The sequence below is a fragment of the Mercenaria mercenaria genome, chromosome 2 (genome assembly GCF_021730395.1).
Source record: "Mercenaria mercenaria strain notata chromosome 2, MADL_Memer_1, whole genome shotgun sequence".
NCBI lineage: Eukaryota > Metazoa > Mollusca > Bivalvia > Venerida > Veneridae > Mercenaria > Mercenaria mercenaria.
In genome coordinates this window covers 8,734,252-8,752,057 of record NC_069362.1, presented here as the reverse complement: position 1 = coordinate 8,752,057, position 17,806 = coordinate 8,734,252, and the positions used below count along the sequence as shown (strand labels likewise).

The 17,806-nt window shown below is 34.4% G+C and overlaps 2 protein-coding genes across 7 annotated transcripts in view; both read left to right on the top strand.

The window, feature by feature from the left end:
* Positions 1 to 4,770, top strand: part of LOC123563136 (V-type proton ATPase 116 kDa subunit a 1-like) — a 70,667-nt gene extending 65,897 nt beyond the window's left edge. For all 3 annotated transcript variants that reach the window (XM_053529257.1, XM_045355753.2, XM_045355749.2), the window contains 3 exons: positions 593 to 710; positions 1,577 to 1,751; positions 2,007 to 4,770. In XM_053529257.1, coding sequence (XP_053385232.1) covers positions 593 to 710; positions 1,577 to 1,751; positions 2,007 to 2,103 — 390 coding nt within the window. In that variant the 3' untranslated portion in view covers positions 2,104 to 4,770. The remainder of the gene's footprint in view (positions 1 to 592; positions 711 to 1,576; positions 1,752 to 2,006) is intronic.
* A 5,577-nt stretch (positions 4,771 to 10,347) lies between these two features.
* The window catches only part of LOC123563133 (tRNA-dihydrouridine(16/17) synthase [NAD(P)(+)]-like), a 22,727-nt gene continuing 15,268 nt past the window's right edge, over positions 10,348 to 17,806 (top strand). For 2 of the 4 annotated variants that reach the window (XM_045355741.2, XM_045355740.2), the window contains exon 1: positions 10,564 to 10,718. In XM_045355741.2, coding sequence (XP_045211676.2) covers positions 10,688 to 10,718 — 31 coding nt within the window. In that variant the 5' untranslated portion in view covers positions 10,564 to 10,687. Of the gene's footprint in view, positions 10,447 to 10,563; positions 10,719 to 15,876; positions 15,972 to 17,806 lie in introns of those variants that run through there. The other 2 variants (XM_053529282.1, XM_045355742.2) reach the window with 2 other exon arrangements.

Genomic DNA, 17,806 nt, shown 5'->3' with positions numbered 1-17,806 from the left:
CTTCCACATTTCTCGAGTTACAGCCTTCAAATTTGGACCACTTGCATAGTTTTGTGTACCGAAATAAACTTTGACCTTAGCATTGACCTAGTGACCTACTTTCAAATTTCTCAAACTACAGCCTTCAAACTTGATGCACATGCATAGTTTTGTGTACAAAGAACTTTGTCCTTGAAATTGATGTAGTGACCTACTTTCACATTTCTCAAGCTACAGCTTTCAAATTTGGACCACATGAATGGACCACATGCACAGTGTTGTGTACGGAAATGAAATTTGACCTTGAGCTAGTCAATAAGTCTTGAAATTTGGAACACTCAAAAATGGCACATTGGTGGGCGCAAAGATCATTCTGTGATCTCTTGTTTTGCACCTGTCAGTGTATCAGAAATCTTAATTTCAAACTAATTATTGCCTGTCTGAAAGATTTAGAGGATTTTAATCTAGTAATTAGTAAATATAGGATGACTTTTTTTGTCTCAAGATGGTCGTTGCTAAATTTTAGATTCTTTTTATCACTTGAACTTCAGTATTTAGAGGTTCAGTTTTATAGTTGTTTAACAATGATACTGATTAAGATATTGTATTTCAGTTTGACTTTGGTGATATATTTGTGGGCCAGGCTATCCACACTATAGAATACTGCCTTGGATGTGTCTCCCATACAGCCTCGTACCTTCGGTTGTGGGCTCTTAGTCTGGCTCATGCACGTAAGTTAAACCCGTAGTGTTCCTGACATCATAATTATATTTTTTGTGTCTTGAGAATGTCTATTTTCTGTATTGACTTTAATTGAAAATTTTTCATTACGGTGAGTTGAAGAAGACCTTCTGGTGATACCCTGTTAGCTCATTTGTTAAAGCACAATTTAAGAGATTGTAGATTTAAATCTCGGGTGAGGTATACATGTATGTTCTCTGTGACAGTTAACTAAAGACAGTATTTGGCAGGTCAGTCAGACTCCCCACCAGTGATTTATGTGCAGATTGTGAGTAACTTGTAGAGGACAAGAGTAAATTCTAAAATTGAGAAACCAGGAAGACGTGTTACTAACAGCTATTATTAGAAAGTGATATATTTGTGGATATAAGGAAAATAACTGGCTTTGTACTGTTCTTCTTCCAGCTGCAATTTTCTTTGTATGTTAATCCTCTACGAGCATGTGTTATCCTTATTGGTAGATAACTGATTGGAGCTTCAGCTTGGGTGAGCCTAAGGCCACGGACTTGGAATCACTTGCCCCTCACTAATGCGTGTTAAAAACCATGCTTGTGGTGGGTAGATTTTTCATGTGAGGAAGCTGTCCAGCTGACTTCGAAAGATTAGTGGTTCTACCCAGGTGACAGCACAAGGGTTCTTCCTCCAGCTGGAAAAGTTGCCATATGACCTACAGTGTGGGGGTGTGTGTATTCAAACCCAACAAAGAAAATAAGGCTTTGTTTGGTTACCTGTAGTTTGTAGGCTACATAACTGAAATACTGTTAGAAAGCAGTGTGAACAGATCAAATAAAAATTGCTAATGCCTATATATTTTTGTACAATCAAAATAGTAACATTTACGATTTCTATTTTTCAGAGCTGTCGGAGGTGCTATGGAGTATGTTGTTCCGTATATCGTTAAACATGGACTTGCCATACATCGGCTCGGTGCTGATCTTTGCTGTGTTTGCTGTATTTGCTATGTTGACGATCGCTGTACTGTTGTTGATGGAGGGACTGTCTGCTTTCCTGCATACACTCCGTCTACATTGGTATGATGCACACTTTTATGGAGTTCTTTTTCATGTTTATTATAATGTTTTCTTAAATTTCAAAGGTTTTTTGCCAAAACTGTAAAAATCTTCAATTATTCTGAATCAAAAGAAATCTTACTGATGTGAAATCCGACAACTGTTACAGCACATGTTATTTTGTCTTAATAAGAAAACACATCTTTTATTGAAAATCCTGCATTTCCCCCCATTCAACATAGCTATTGTGACATAATTATCTATGGTCATTTACAGGGTGGAGTTTCAGAGCAAGTTTTACCATGGTGACGGTTACCTGTTTGACCCATTTAACTTCAAGGAGCAGATGAACCCCACTCTGGATGAGAAGTAATGATGTGGGCATTTATTCAAGATGAACAATTAAAATAGTGCTGATTTTTTTGTAAAATACACCAATCCTGAAGAAACTGCTGTTTGACACTGTAATTTTCCATTGTATATCTGTACTTTGAAATTTTTTGCACACATTTATTTCACTTGTTAAGCACGAACTTATAGTATTTTAGTAAGAGGGAATTGTATTCTATAGTTGTTGTTTCTGAAGAGCCATATAAATTCACACCTGTTAAAATTGAAATGCAATGTACTGCTTTATTGAAACACTGTGCAGTTTTTATTTTTATTGAAAAGTTCAGGTATTGGGCTGTCTGTAATGTAAGATTGGTATGAAATTTGTACACTTTGCTGAATAATTGTAATCAAGAACAAGTACATGCTGCAATATCAGAATTTTTGTTTGAAAATTTATTTTGATCACCCACAAAATTGAGGTCCAATTGACTGTCATAATATTACTACGCACATCTTACTAGCGGCTTTGTGATTTCAACATTGTTTGACAGCTAAAAAGAGGTTTTTTTGACGAAAATGTGCCTGTGATTTTTTTCAGAGTGCCTTGTGAAATATTTATGATTTCATTTTGAAAGACTACATCACCATTAACCTATTATTATTTTAGTCTGTAAATAAGTGCTGTAAAGTTATTAGTCAATGCTTATAATTGCAAGAGAAGAAAAGTAGAATAATTTAACTGCAAAAATTTTACTCTGCATTTGGCCGTTTTGAATTTAGAAGACTTGAGAAGTAGACAATATAAAATAGCATAGCACACGTTTGATTTTCCATTATTTATTTGATTATTGTTTCATGGTGCCATATATGAAATAATGTTATTATAGTGATCTTAGGTGATAAGGTTCTTATAATCAGATTGTAGAGATAAGTATACCACACAGACATCATACAGACAGATATTAAATAGTACTTTGGGCGTGGCCAGCAGGATTACTACATGTTTGATTTCGATTATCTTCTAATTTTTATTGCAATTTTTTCACTTTTCTGTTATTTTTGACTCTCTACTCTCGCCAATATTTGTGTATTTATTGTATGCGTTGTCACCTGTATGTAGCTAGATAACCCCCTCCTGGCCATTTCTTGGCTTACTTTTGCATCCCATATAAAACCTACACAATGACTATGTAGTGACAGAATAATACATGTAATAATTGATGGATGACAAATGTATTTGGTTTTACTTAAAGAAATGAATCATAATTTAGTACTTTCTATTTTGGGTATAAAATAACATGGTTGTGTAACAGTCATGCAGTTATATTTACAGACCTGTGGGTTATGTTAGGAGGCAAGCATTAGGTAAAAAATATTAAGTAGGCTAGAAACTTGGATAGGCAAATATTAGGTAAACTTTGATAGGCAAGCATTAGGTGAAACATATTGAGTAGCCAAGAATATTAGATAAATAAAATATATTGAATAGACTAGAAACTTTGCAGGACAAAAAGAGGATATAAAGGTTATTTACAGGGAAGGATCTGAAGTGTGGCCCATGTAGGTCTTTGGCATCTTGTGTATGAAAAGTTAACCATTTTTTTACCCTTGCTTGATGGTAAAAAGTGACTGATAGGGTATGAACACTCGATTTTACTGTATCTCTGTGATTCTAGCAGGCATAAAAGTCTGGATTCCGTACCTCATATTATTTTGATGTAAATGAGATGTGAAATCGAAATGTTTAGTTCAGTTTGATGCCATATAATTTGCACTGTGTTTGTGAGCCATAAAACCAAAATCAACAATCAGCTTAATGAAGAGTGCAGTGATTTCATCCTGTATTTTCTCTAAATCATACATATAGATACGATGTTCTGAAGCATGTACAGTGTTATAGAACGTGTTATCAAACAAGTTTTCTGTTCTGTTAGCAAAAATATTTCTTATGCATAGATTCAGCCTGCATGAAAGATCAGCATCGCAATACAAGTAGTATTGTATTTCATTTAATATTTGGTTCAAAATTTGTGTGTTTATATTGGGTAAAATTGTAAGTGCTAAATGCTTTGACAGTGAACAAATTGTTACAGTGACTACATTCCAGTTATATACTATATTGTATTTTTATTTGAAAAAGTATTTACCCATTGCATGTAGGTTTTCCAGAAATGTAAAATTTGTTTTTACATTGATTTTAAGAGGAAAAATCCAGATAATATAAGATTTCTTTTTGTTTTGAAAGTTACATGTTTGACATCATTGATATGAACTTTTTACTCCAGGATTTTTGATTGCTAACAAAATTCCCTTTTACATTTCTTGCCTTACTTTAAATTTATGTGATATATTTTATATATAATCAGAAGGAAAATAATCACTTAGGCACTTCTTAGCTATTATTTAAAGCACATCTTAAGATTTTCAAAAAAAGCAAAGGTCTAAAACATCATGGAACCATTTTATTGTATTAAAAAATAAGATCCATATATAATAATATGTGTATCTGTTAACAAAAATCAATGTTTTAATGAAAATTAATAAAGTAATTTTTTGACTGAAAATTAATATAGTTGAACTTCTGTCCTAAATGCTTAATGGTTTTTTCATTTGTTTAAACATTGTATATCATTTTCTGGTGCTGATATAGAGGACCATAAATTGTCTTCCAGAAATTATATATTTACATAAAAGCTTCAAGAAAATATTCTGTTCTGTTGTTTTTTTTCTGGTGTCTTTCTTGTCAACAGTATGACAGGTGTTTGGTCAGAAATGAGTTTTTTATCCGCTTGGCTAATAGGGAGAGCAAATATCTACAGATAGAATGATTGTGAATTTGACTGCTGGTGAAGCCTATGTTCTCCATGAGGAGTTGATAAAAGAAATTGTCTGAAGTCATTTCATCATGATCATCCATCATGTGGAGAAGTTGGCAGTTACTTGCAGAGAACACGTAAGTACTGGTTTAGAATCCAGGAACACTGGTAGGTTAACTGCCCGTCATTATATAACTGAAATACAGTTGAAAATGGCGCTAAACCAAAAACAAACTGAAGCCATTGAAATTTTCCTGGATGTTTATATGCATGACTGCCAATTCAAATTTATTTATTATTTATTCAATTTAGTGAGCTTATAAATAACATTTTTGTATGCTCGGTCATTTACTACGTTGAAGAAAGTAGAAGGGAAGAGAGCTGATAACGTTGAGCCAGTTAGTTTACATGAAAGTTTGCTCGAAAATGAATTTAGTTCTAGACAGATCCGTTCTGATGTGACAGTGTTTTACACAACTGTGAACTGACAGAAATATTTCCCAAATAATTGTCTGGCTTTCTGTGACAAGAGTGCCAACATATATTGAAAGCTAGCAAGATACTGGCATTGCTCCAAGATTACGAATAGTTATTAAAATTAGTAAAGCCGGAAGGGTTTAACAGTTAAGAAAATATTGATAGGATGTTTTAAAAACTCTGGTTAAAGATAGTTCAGAAGTTGAGAAAATTCTTCCAACATACAGGAAATCCAAAGTAATTAAGCAGAGGCTTACATAGCCTTTAGTAATGCAAGCATATTTGGGCAACTAATTAAACCATTAAGGAGATCGTTTGGAAGAACAGAATTTAACCAAGCAAAACAAAAGCAAACCCGGTTTGACAGAGGCTTTGCATGAGAGCTGGGAATTAGTAGCCGGACAAATGTTCTTATTTTGCCTCCATTATTTTCTTAAAAAATATTTGACGTCAATAAAACTCATATTGCTTGAACTGAAGTTCCTACTGCATCCAAACGTTTAATCAGCTGTGGGTTCTCTGTGACCTTAAACGGGGTCATAATTAATGAATAATAGTATTTTCCACGCGTGGTAAACCAGGCGTAATAACCACTTCTGTTTCATTCCTGTGGTGGCATATTTCCATATTTCTGCCACGAGATAGCTAGCTATCACGAAAATATTGTAAACTTTCCAAGAAATGGGTGCATTTTCTGAAAACATTGCAGCAAAAAAAAAAAAAAATTCTAGATATTTCATTTGTTTCCTGAAGATATTTTAGCGCAGTGTCGCGGTAGTGTTTGAAACTGCCACGAGATACTTCGTAGCTATCACGATAATATTCTAATTTTAAAATTAAACTTTCCAGAAAAGTTGTGTATTTTTCTGAAAACAGTATCGCAATGAATTATTTTTTTCAAGATATGCGTTTTATTTCCATGGAATTTTGGGCATTGAGATTAAATTTTCAGAAAAAAATCGAAATATCAGGATAAAGTTTCGAGATATCTTATTATTAAATGGCAGCCTTGGGCACTTACCCAGAAGTATCGAGATACTAATGTACAATGTAAATTACCACAATAATATTTTCAGGACATTTTCGATTATTGAGATAATCATTACAGAAAACTTCGCTTTATCAAGATATTTCTTTTAAGTATCACGATAGCTACCTAGCTTCCTCGTGGCAAAACTTCTAACTTGCTACAGGTAATATATTTATGTTGTGAACCTATACGGCCTTTTAGCCCATTCCACATAAAATATAAATGTAGCAATAAAACAGCTTTTCAGTGTTTGCATGAACATACAACATTTATCAAAGCGTAAAAACGTGCTCGATTTTTCCACCACTTTTATCAGTAATATTTTTCTTACAATGTGCATCAAAATCAAAGACACCTCGACTTCAAAAACAGCTACGAAAGCAAGAGAATCTAACTCTGAATCAAATAAATTTTGTTTTTCACGAACTCCAGATAATTCAGATATATAGAAATGTAAAAGTGTGTGTTTCAAAGACTCGAGAAACAAATATGCAAATGATCCAGATGAAACGACTGTGCGAATCACACATCTACATTTACATGATACTCCCAACAGTCAATATCTGACTATAACGTCTGGGAGACACTTGGATGATTAAGCCGCTATTGAAAAATACAAGATAAGTGTACAGTATTAAAATAAGTATTACATTATTACAAGTTAAAGGTTAAAAGATGATAAATACATTGACTTTTCAGATTAGCACATCAGTAATTCCAGGCTACCTCTGCACTCGTTAAAAGTAGCACCGGATTTTACATGTTGTGGTAGGTCGTTCCAGAGTCTAATATGGTTCTAGAAAAAAAAAATAACTTCATGCGATACTGTGTACGAGAGAATGGAATGTTCCTAGATTCTAGTGGGTACTGGTGATCTACATAAAAATGAAATGATGAATATTATATAATATTACTAGGGATGTGAAATTTCGCCGTGTTCTCAAGTTTGCCATTTTAGTACAATTAACATTTCTGTAACACTTTCTCTGTAGTCACAGTTGCTTAAAGCATATCTGGCTGCAGCCCTCTGCACTCTTTCAATTTCTTACGTTAGATTTTTTTTTGCCTTGAGTGACAAACAGTTGAGCAGTATTCCAATTGGGGTCGAACATACGTTTTATAATAAAATTGTGCAGTTTCTTCAAATTTTAGATTATACATTTCTTTTTATGTATTTTAGGGTATATTAGCCTTGTTTGATACATTTTGTAACTGTAATTTCAAGCTAAAGTCCCCACCGATAGGGACACCTAAATATTTAGCATTTTTGTAGTTTTTAATCCATGATTATGCAGCTTATAGGGAAAGTCGATGATTTTTCTTCTTTGTTTTTGATATCCTAATTACTTCACACTTATCGGGATATTAAACTCCATGCACCAGGTATTTTCCCACAGTTTTGAATTAAACTACTGTGTCATCAGCAAAAAGTCTTACATTGCTTTTAAGTGAGTCTGACAGATCAGTAATTAATCCCCCGCCACAAGTGGTGGGGTTATAGGAATGGTCTCCTTCCGTCCTTCCGTCCGTCCTTCTGTCCTTCCATCATTCCGTCCATCCGTCCGTCTGTCCGTAACACTTTCGTGTCCGCTCCATATCTCCTAAACCCCTTGAAGGATTTTTTATGAAACTTGGGTCAAATGATCACCTCATCAAGACGATGTGCAGAACCTATGAGTCAGCCTTGTCAGCTCAAGATCAAGGTCACAACCCAAGGTCAAAGGTTTGAGCCTTCCATTTTGTGTCCGCTCTATATCGCCTAAACCCCTTGAAGGAATTTTATAAAACTTGGGTCAAATGATCACCTCATCAAGACGATGTGCAGAACCTATGTGTCAGCTATGTCAGCTCAAGGTCAAGGTCACAACTTAGGGTGAAAGGTCTGAGCTTTCCATTTTGTATCCGCTCTATATCTCCTAAACCCCTTGAAGGATTTTCATCAAACTTGGGTCCAATGATCACCTCATCAAGGCAATATGCAGAATTTATGAGTCAGCCATGCTGGCTCAATGTCAAGGTCACAACTGAAGGTCAAAGGTTTGAGCCTTCCATTTTGTGTCTGCTCTGTATCTCCTAATTCCCTTGAAGGATTCATATGAAGCTTGGGTCAAATGATCACCTCATGAAGGAGATGTGCAGAACTCATGAATCAGCCATGCTGGCTCAAGGTCAAGGTCAAAACTCAAGGTCAAAGGTTTTAGCCTTTCATTTCGTGTCCGCTCTATATCTCCTAAACCCCTTGAAGGAATTTTATAAAACTTTGGTCAAATGATCACCTCATCAAAACGATGTGCAGAACTTATGAGTTAGCCATGCCGGCTCGAGGTCAATGTCACAACTTAGGGTGAAAGGTTTGAGCCTTCCATTTTGTGTCCGCTCTGTATCTTCTAAATCCCTTGAAGGATTTTTATCAAACTTGGGTCAAATGATCACCACATCAAGAAGTCATGAGTCAGCCATGTCAAATCAAGGTCAAGGTCACAACTCAAGGTCAAAGGTTTGAGCTCTGCATCTCCTAAACCCCTTGAAGGATTTTCATGAAACTTGGGTCAAATGATCACCTCATCAAGACGTTGTGCAGAATTCATGAGTCAGTCATGTCAGTTCAAGGTCAAGGTCACAGCTAAAGGTCAAAGGTTTACTCTTTCACTTTCCATAGCATTAGCGGGGGATTTAGCTGTCTTTCAGACTGCCTTGTTAAGTTAGGAAATGGCAAGGTCCATGGATAGACCCTTGGGGTACCCATGACATCTCAGATAGTACATCTGATTGGTGGCCTTCAACAACAACAGTTTGTATTCGTTTTTGAAGGAAAGATTTAATCCACATGACTGTTTTTCTGTCAATAACTAATTTAAATAGTTTATAGACCAAGAGAGTGTGATCGAGTTTAACAAACGCTTTGCTAAAACCCATTACTATATGGTATTTTGTTTGCTAGCTTCAAGGTTATCGAAAAAAAATTGTCTAAAAGCAATTAATTGAGATTCACAACTGTGATAGAGCGTAAGCCATGTTGGAAGAAATTAAGCAAGTGTTTGCAATTTATATGATTCATAATATTTGACAATAAAATATGCTCCATCAATTTGAATGCAATGCAAGTAAGAGAAATGGGCCAGTAATTGCTGCCCTTGCTGCATGGGCCATTTTTGTATACAGGGGCAACTATGACCATTCTCCGGTCTTGAGTAACACTGCCAATACAAAGAAAAGACATTTAAATTTTAATCAAATATGCGGTAATTTGTAAGGTAGTTTCTTTTAAGAACCTTGGTGATAGCATGAGGCCTTGTGGGGATTCAGGTCTTTAAGCAGTACCCCTTCAATTTCAATGATGATATTAGGCGTGGCATTTTGTAAGGTTTTTTTTTTTTATCAGATACAAATATTGATAATTGGACAAGCATGTGTTATTACATTAGAATTCAGTTATGCTGTTTTGTTGTTTCTACTTTTCTTATGCTTCACAAAAGAATAGATCTTCTTATATACTTCCTTTGTAAAGCTGTTATTGTATAAGGCTGGAAACTGGTTCTGTCCAGATATTTGTTCCATTAAAAACTTTGCAAGCAACTAATCGTACTTACTTACTTCTTTATTACTTCTTCTGTTCGAAGTGTTGTAAGCATGGCTTGTCAGCTCCACTAATCTATGTTGTTACTCGTTCCGGTTGGAGTTAATCCTACACATAGTCCTATGAAAAACGGTCTGATATTCATTCTCTATTTAATCGGGATTTGAGTATGTTTACACTGTCACTATAGGATACACACTGTCCTTTTAAGAACAAAGGCATCTTATTGGAAATGTGGCCAACAGCATGTTTTAACATCGCATTTTTCAATCTTAATTCAGTTCTTAAACAAACAAAAAAATGAAAAGTGCATGTGTGGGCACCACAGATGATTCGAGAAAACAATTAGCAGTTTTATACCTATTCATATTTGTTCTTATTTAACCTACTTTCATTTTCACGACGTGTAATTTGCATGACAGAAGTTTCACAATATTTCTAATCGTTTTACTGGAGGAAATAGGCTATATCTGACAGTTATGTGTAAGTTATACGAATACGTCTAACAATATCTATAAAAATATATCATGTTTTGCCCAATGCCTGTAGAAGGATTTGTTGCATTATGTATTGTTATATGTTTTCGCGATGCCAAATTTCCTTACGATGATGTTCCAATCAAAGAACGAAAGTGTTTTATATAAATAGACTAAATTTTTTGACCTTTTTACCGATTTTAAGGATCGGGAACAACCTGATCCAGGGCCAGGGCCTCTTTAGTTGAATGGCTAAGATCGCTGACTTCAAAAACCGATGTAGGTTTGAACTTTGCTTGGGATGTCGTATCCTTCATTTGAAGAAGCCATCCATCTGGCTTATGGAAGGTCGCTGCTTCAACCTAGGGGGTACTTGGGAATACCGAAAACTACTCCATTACCGAAAACTACCGAAAACCAGTTTTGATTATCGAAAATGACTTATATTTCTAAAAGTATTACTGTTTTGGAATTTAAGTTAATATATTCTGATAACATATAATAATATATATTAACAGACGAAATTTTGAAGAAATTTGACAATTTTAAAGTGGCTTAATTTGGATTTTATTAAAATGAGTGATAATTGTATACTGAGTTACTTCCCTTTGATAAAATAATCGAATAGTATTAAATGTCATTGTCGTCACAAGTTTGTTTTATTTGAAAATAATGTTATAAATAATTGTATTATTAAACATTATCAAATTATGATTGCATATGATTTTTTAAAGACCAGTGTTTTAGAGAACAGCGGATGTTAATGGATTATTATAGGTAGATAAAATAAATAATTGTATCATGTATCGTAGAAAAATAAATAATTAGTCAGGTACACAAGTATTAATACTGTGTCATGTTTCTTGAGCTGTTCTCACATTTAATCAATCAAATTCGCTATCTCATATATTTGATTGCATATTTTAAATTGACATGTAAATAATCACAAACCTTGACCTTCCTTTTGACAGACTGGCGGGAATTAGAGGGAGATAAATTTGCAAGACGTTAGAAGTTTGATGAAATGAAAGAGGACAACATTTTACATCTATTGTATATGTTCATGTATTTTTCACATAATATTGCCCAACGATTTGACAGTTGGCGGGAAGTATTTTGACACACTCGTTGTCAGTTTTGAACGTAACTTTATCTCGTTTTGATGGTTCAACGTTGTATGTTTCCAGCAGTTTCGCCTCAGACTGACCTTGGTGCGTCAGAGCGTTCTTTCTGTTTGAGTTCATTGCAGAACAAAGCCTGAAATAGACAAAAAGAAAACATATGATACATTGGTTGTGATAAGTATAGACAATGGCACATCCTATCTCATTATAATGGAGTATTCCGCATTGACACTTGTTCCAGAGACTAATAATTTGGTGCCACAGTGTACATGCCTGGTTTAAGACTACAAGTTATTTGTAAAATGATGCTAGCATAGACATTGTATTTGTTTGTTTATTTATTTATTTAAACATTTGACTTAGATGATATTCCACAAGATGTTGGCCTTTATGCCTTTATAAATTACATCTTGTCTCATAACATCTTTTATGTGCAATGGGCTTCAGTTTATAAGTGTGGGGTGGGGGGGGGGGGGGAACTTTATTTGTCAGGGATGGAGCATTTGTTGCCGACTGTGGCCGCCTTAAAGACCGACTGAAGCTAAATCGTTTCACATACTTGAAGCAGATAATTTATAATAAAATGCTGGCATTTAAATAAATGCGGTTTTCTTTCGTTTTAATTGAAATTTGACTTAGATGTTATTCCACAAGATGTTGGCCTTTATAAATTACATCTTGTCTCATAACATCTTTTATGTGCAATGGGCTTCAGTTTATAAGGGGGATAAACTTTATTTGTCAGGGATGGGGCATTTGATGCTGACTGTGGCCGCCTTAAAGACCGACTGAAGCTAAACCATTGCACATGCTTGTCAATTCAACAAATTGTTGTCAATTGTAAATCTCTAATCTGCTAGAACATTTATAGTAAAATGCTGGCATAAACACGTGTTTCTTTTTAATTATAGATAATAATTTAAATTTCTTCTTAACTGAAATTTGATTCAGGATCCATACTGGTCGCAATCGCTTATAAGACTGGTTTTCGCATGACGCGGCTCATTTATAATAAAATGCTGGCATGAATGCGGTATTATTTCATTTTAATTGAAATTTGACTTAGATGTTATTCCACAAGATGTTGGCCTTTATAAATTACATCTTGTCTCATAACATCTTTTATGTGCAGTGGGCTTCAGTTTATAAGGGGGATAAACTTTATTTGTCAGGGATATCTCATGTGACTGAATTTGTAACAATTAAAACTCACAAACCATTCATCATAAAAACATAAAAAAACATATTTTCTGAAAGCTTAGATATTCAAGGTAAAAATATTTTCATATTTGCATTCATCTTTTAAATTTTATCCTCGCATACTTGATGCTTTTAGGAAACGTAAAGCCTAAAATGTTTTATATTTGCTACAAATTGAAGAAATTTCTGCTGACACGCATGAAATTTGAAGCATATAACAGGTCAGTACCATATAACAGTCTGTGACGGTAAGCTATATAAACGAAATCGTACTAAAAAGACTTTATATGAACATTAACATGAATAACATGATCTCCATTTTCAGATAAAGTACATCAATTAATTAGATTTAAATAACAAATAACATGTTTGACGGGTCACGGCATATATTATGTCCGTACTGGACGGAAAATAGACTTTTTGCACGTGTTATGAGCGTTGCAAATTTCCTGCATATTCAGGTAATTATTGCTTGATAAATGTTTAAAACTATCCTGCTGGTTATTGGAAAAGACATTTTTATTTAAAAAAAAAGACATCAGTCAAAACGATTTCTTGAAGATTGTTGAAAGTTTTTATAATTGGTCAGTGAAATACGTATCTGTTTTAATGCATACTAATTTTGAAAATACTTCATTATTATCCAAAAATCATTACGTTTATCAACAGTTGATTCTAAAATCATAACGGCTGAATATAAAGAAGTTATATTTACCATGACAAAGCTGCACTTGCATCGTAGTTAAATCCAGAGAAAACACAACATTTGCACAGAAAGTTTAAGTGAGCAGCAGACCAAGTTTTCAAGTCCTTAGAACTTAAATTTGCACAATCACTATGTACCCAATTCTGACAATTGGAACAATGTATGCCTTCATGGCACTCAAGAGTACAGACAGAGCATGGATATTCCATAATGAAACCAAAGACAGCTACTTTTTCGTAAGCTTAAATATACGTTAAAAACAAAGAAGACAACAAGCTATGAAGAATTAAAATGAGTGACAAAACTTTTTTTATGTAGTTTCTTCTGATGTTAAGTAGATTAAAGAGAAGCAGATTCAATAAGAATCAATTTCAAGATATATTGTTTTTAGCTCATCTGATTTTTTGAAAAAAAATGATGAGTTATTGTCATCACTTGAGCGGTTGTCGGCGTCGGCGTCTGCGTCGGCGTTGCCTGGTTAAGTTTTATGTTTAGGTCAGCTTTTCTCCTAAACTATCAAAGCTATTGCTTTGAAACTTGGAATACTTGTTCACCATCATAAGCTGACCCTGTATAGCAAGAAACATAACTCCATCTTGCTTTTTGCAAGATTTATGGCCCCTTTTGTACTTAGAAAATATCAGATTTCTTGGTTAAGTTTTATGTTTAGGTCAACTTTTCTCCCAAACTGTCAAAGCTATTGCTTTGAAACTTGGAATACTTGTTCACCATCATAAGCTGACCCTGTACAGCAAGAAACATAACTCCATCTTGCTTTTTGCAAGATTTATTGCCCCTTTTGGACTTAGAAAATCAGTTTTCTTGGTTAAGTTTTATGTTTAGGTCAGCTTTTATCCTAAACTATCAAAGGTATTGCTTTAAAACTTGCAACACTTGTTCACCATCATAAGTTGACCCTGTACAGCAAGAACATAACTCCATCCTGCTTTTTGCAAGATTTATGGCCCCTTTTGGACTTAGAAAATATCAGATTTCTTTGTTAAGTTTTATGTTTAGGTCAACTTTTTCTCTTAAACTATCAAAGCTATTGCTTTGAAACTTGCAACACTTGTTCACCATCATAAGCTGACCCTGTACAGCAAGCAGCGTAACTCCATCCTGATTTTTGCAATAATTATTGCCCCTTTTGGACTTAGAAAATCATTTTCTTGGTTGAGTATTATGTTTAAGTCAACTTTTCTCATAAACTATCAAAGCTATTGCTTTAAAACTTGCAACAGTTTTTCACCATCATAAGTGGACACTGTACATCAAGAAACATAACTCTATCCTGCTTTTTGCAAGAATGATGGCCCTTTTTAGACTTAGAAAATCATGGGTAGGACAATATTTCTATTACACAAAAAAAATCAGATGAGCGTCAGCACCCGCAAGGCGGTGCTCTTGTTAATAATTACCTTTAATGTGTCGTTTGAAAGCTCGGATTAAAGACGCATTGTTATCACCTTAAAGAACTTGAGCGGGAATGTATTTAGCACCATACAGATGGATTAAAGATGCACGTGCAAACCTGAAAAGACTCTAAATTTAAAATTAACACTCATTAAATAATTAGTTAATATATCAAAAAAATAATTTTCAACCAGGTATGAAAAACATTTATACTTACCTTTGAACTTCTTTCTTCAAACACTCTACAAATAAACTCACCGTTTTAATGACTCGTTGATATTTTCTTTCAACTAAAAGTGCAAACTTTCTATTAAGACAACAATTAATTTTTCTCAAAAATCAACTTAATAATTTTATATTCATATTACGGAAACTCTAAAACAAATCAGTGTAACTGATTTTGTACAGTATATATATGAAAGGGAAGTAACTCAATGTTTCATTTTCAAAGCGTAATCAATAATGTCGGATAAAACACTTAAACATGGACGAATTAATTCAAAATTTCGCCTGTTTTAATAAAATATTATATATTAATAGTATGTATTAAATTTAATATCATAATAATAATACTTTTAGAAAAATAAGTAGTTTTCGGTAATCAAAACTGGTTTTCGGTAGTTTTCGGTAATGGAGTAGTTTTCGGTATTCCCAAATACCGCAACCTAGGTGCTTGCTTGCAACAAAATAAAACACAGAGTGGCACCAGCGATCTTCCTCAACCATTCAGGCATCTCCACAGTGGCGGCCATTTTACAAATTTTACATGCAAATTTTCGTAAAAATAAAAGATGACTAAGTGGTAACAATAAAGTCAATAAATTGTCTCTCCCCTTATGTGCCCCAAATCCGTAGCCCACAAATTGGAAATTCGTCCCCAAATTCTGGATGTACATAATATTGCAAGCGTTGTTAGACCAACGAAGCAAACTTGAATAGTTGTCAATATATGTTGGCACCAATGACCACAAATGATCATAACATTTCTCAACAGAAACCACAACTGATTGAGGACAATTGAAGAATGCCTTAATATCCAAAGTGCAGTGTTCACGAAAGACCCTGAAAGTTCACAGGACAGTCTGTCTGGTAAACATAATTTTTTTACAGGACCGCATAATTTTTTACCAGACCAAATTTTTTTGATAAATTTGATATCTGATCTTTAAAACTGGTATTTATACATAGTCTATATAGACAGCATTACACAAATTACATCCTTTATGTTTATCTCCACATATTAATTGAAACAGATTTCAGACATTAAGTTTTCAGGCTGTAAAAACTCTCCCTGTACTTGGATTCAGTGTTGTTATATTTTATATCCTTTGGGACCATTGAGTCCATTCAACATATGTGTAATAGATCTAGAGTCCCGCTTAAGCTGTTGCTAGGGGGCGTGAGAGATGTTGCACATTTCATTACCTCTCGCGAACAGACTCAGTCAAAACGAGTCTGCTGTTATTCTTCTTGGTTGCATTCTTTGCTTCCAAAGGATCTTTTTACAGATTTTATTCATATTCATTTGCTATATCATCAATGTCTTTTCCTCCACAAGTCTGTTGTTTGCACAGTGTCACGTTGATATTGACATATAAAGAGAAAGATGACTCAGAATTTATGGAAATTCCCGTCTGGTTCCCGCGTACATAAATCGAGTACCATCCACGATTAGTACGCATCCAATGATAACGCGCGTTCTTAGAATTGTCGTGACGTCGTGAGGGGTTTCCACTGTTTTTAGCTCACTTGTCACATAGTGACAAGGTGAGCTTTTGTGATCACCCTTCGTCCGTCGTCTGTGCGTGCGTGTGTCCGTCTGTCAACAATTTCTTGTCTGCACGATAGTGGTTTCATTTATGATTTTATTTTAACCAAACTTGCACACAGCTTGTATCACCATAAGATCTTGGTTCCTTTCTTGAACTGGCCAGATCCCATTATGGGTTCCAGAGTTATGGCCCCTGAAAAGGCCAGAATTAGCTATTTTGACTTTGTCTGCACAATAGCAGCTTTATTTTTTATTTGATTTTTACCAAACTTGCACACAACTTGTATCACTGTAAGATCTTGGTTGCTTTTTTCAACTGGCCAGATTCCACCATAGGTTCCAGAGTTATGGCCCCTGAAAGGGCCAGAATTAGCTATTTTGACCTTGTCTGCACAATAGCAGCTTCATTTATGATTTGAATTTAATCAAACTAGCACAAAACTTGTGTCACCATAAGATCTTGGTTCTTTTCTTGAACTGGCCAGATCCCATTATGGGTTCCAGAGTTACGGCCTCTGAAAGGGCCAAAATTACCTATTTTGACCTTGTCTGCACAATAGCAGCTTCATTTATAATTTTATTTTAACCAAACTTGCACACAACTTGTATCACTATAAGATCTTGGTTCCTTTCTTGAGCTGGCGAGATTCCTTTATGGATTCTAGAGTTATGGCCCCTGAAAGGGCCAGAATTAGCTATTTTGACCTTGTCTGCACAATACAGTCCTATGCACAAGGTACAATGTTCCTGAAAATATCTCTTTTCCAGCATTAAATCAGGATTTCGCGGTACTGAGAACATTATGATAAATCTAATTAATAAGGGCCATACATTAATTGGTACCAGATGGTCCATACAGACTAGATTCGTAATAGATATCAGTTTGTTTTTGCTGACACATCTCATTTCATATCTATTGCCATGCAGTTTTGATACTTCTGTGGGACGTGTTAGAAAATTATTTACTTTATATAAGTACAGAGTTTGAATAATATGTAACGAAGAAAAAATATAATGATTAATATTTTCGCAGCCCGTATATTAATAAACATAATTTTTAAAATGTGAAAAGATGTACAAAGTGTTTATAATTTGGCATAGTAACCAGTTCTAATTTATGTAACAGAAATAACTCTAAACCCTAGAGGGCGTG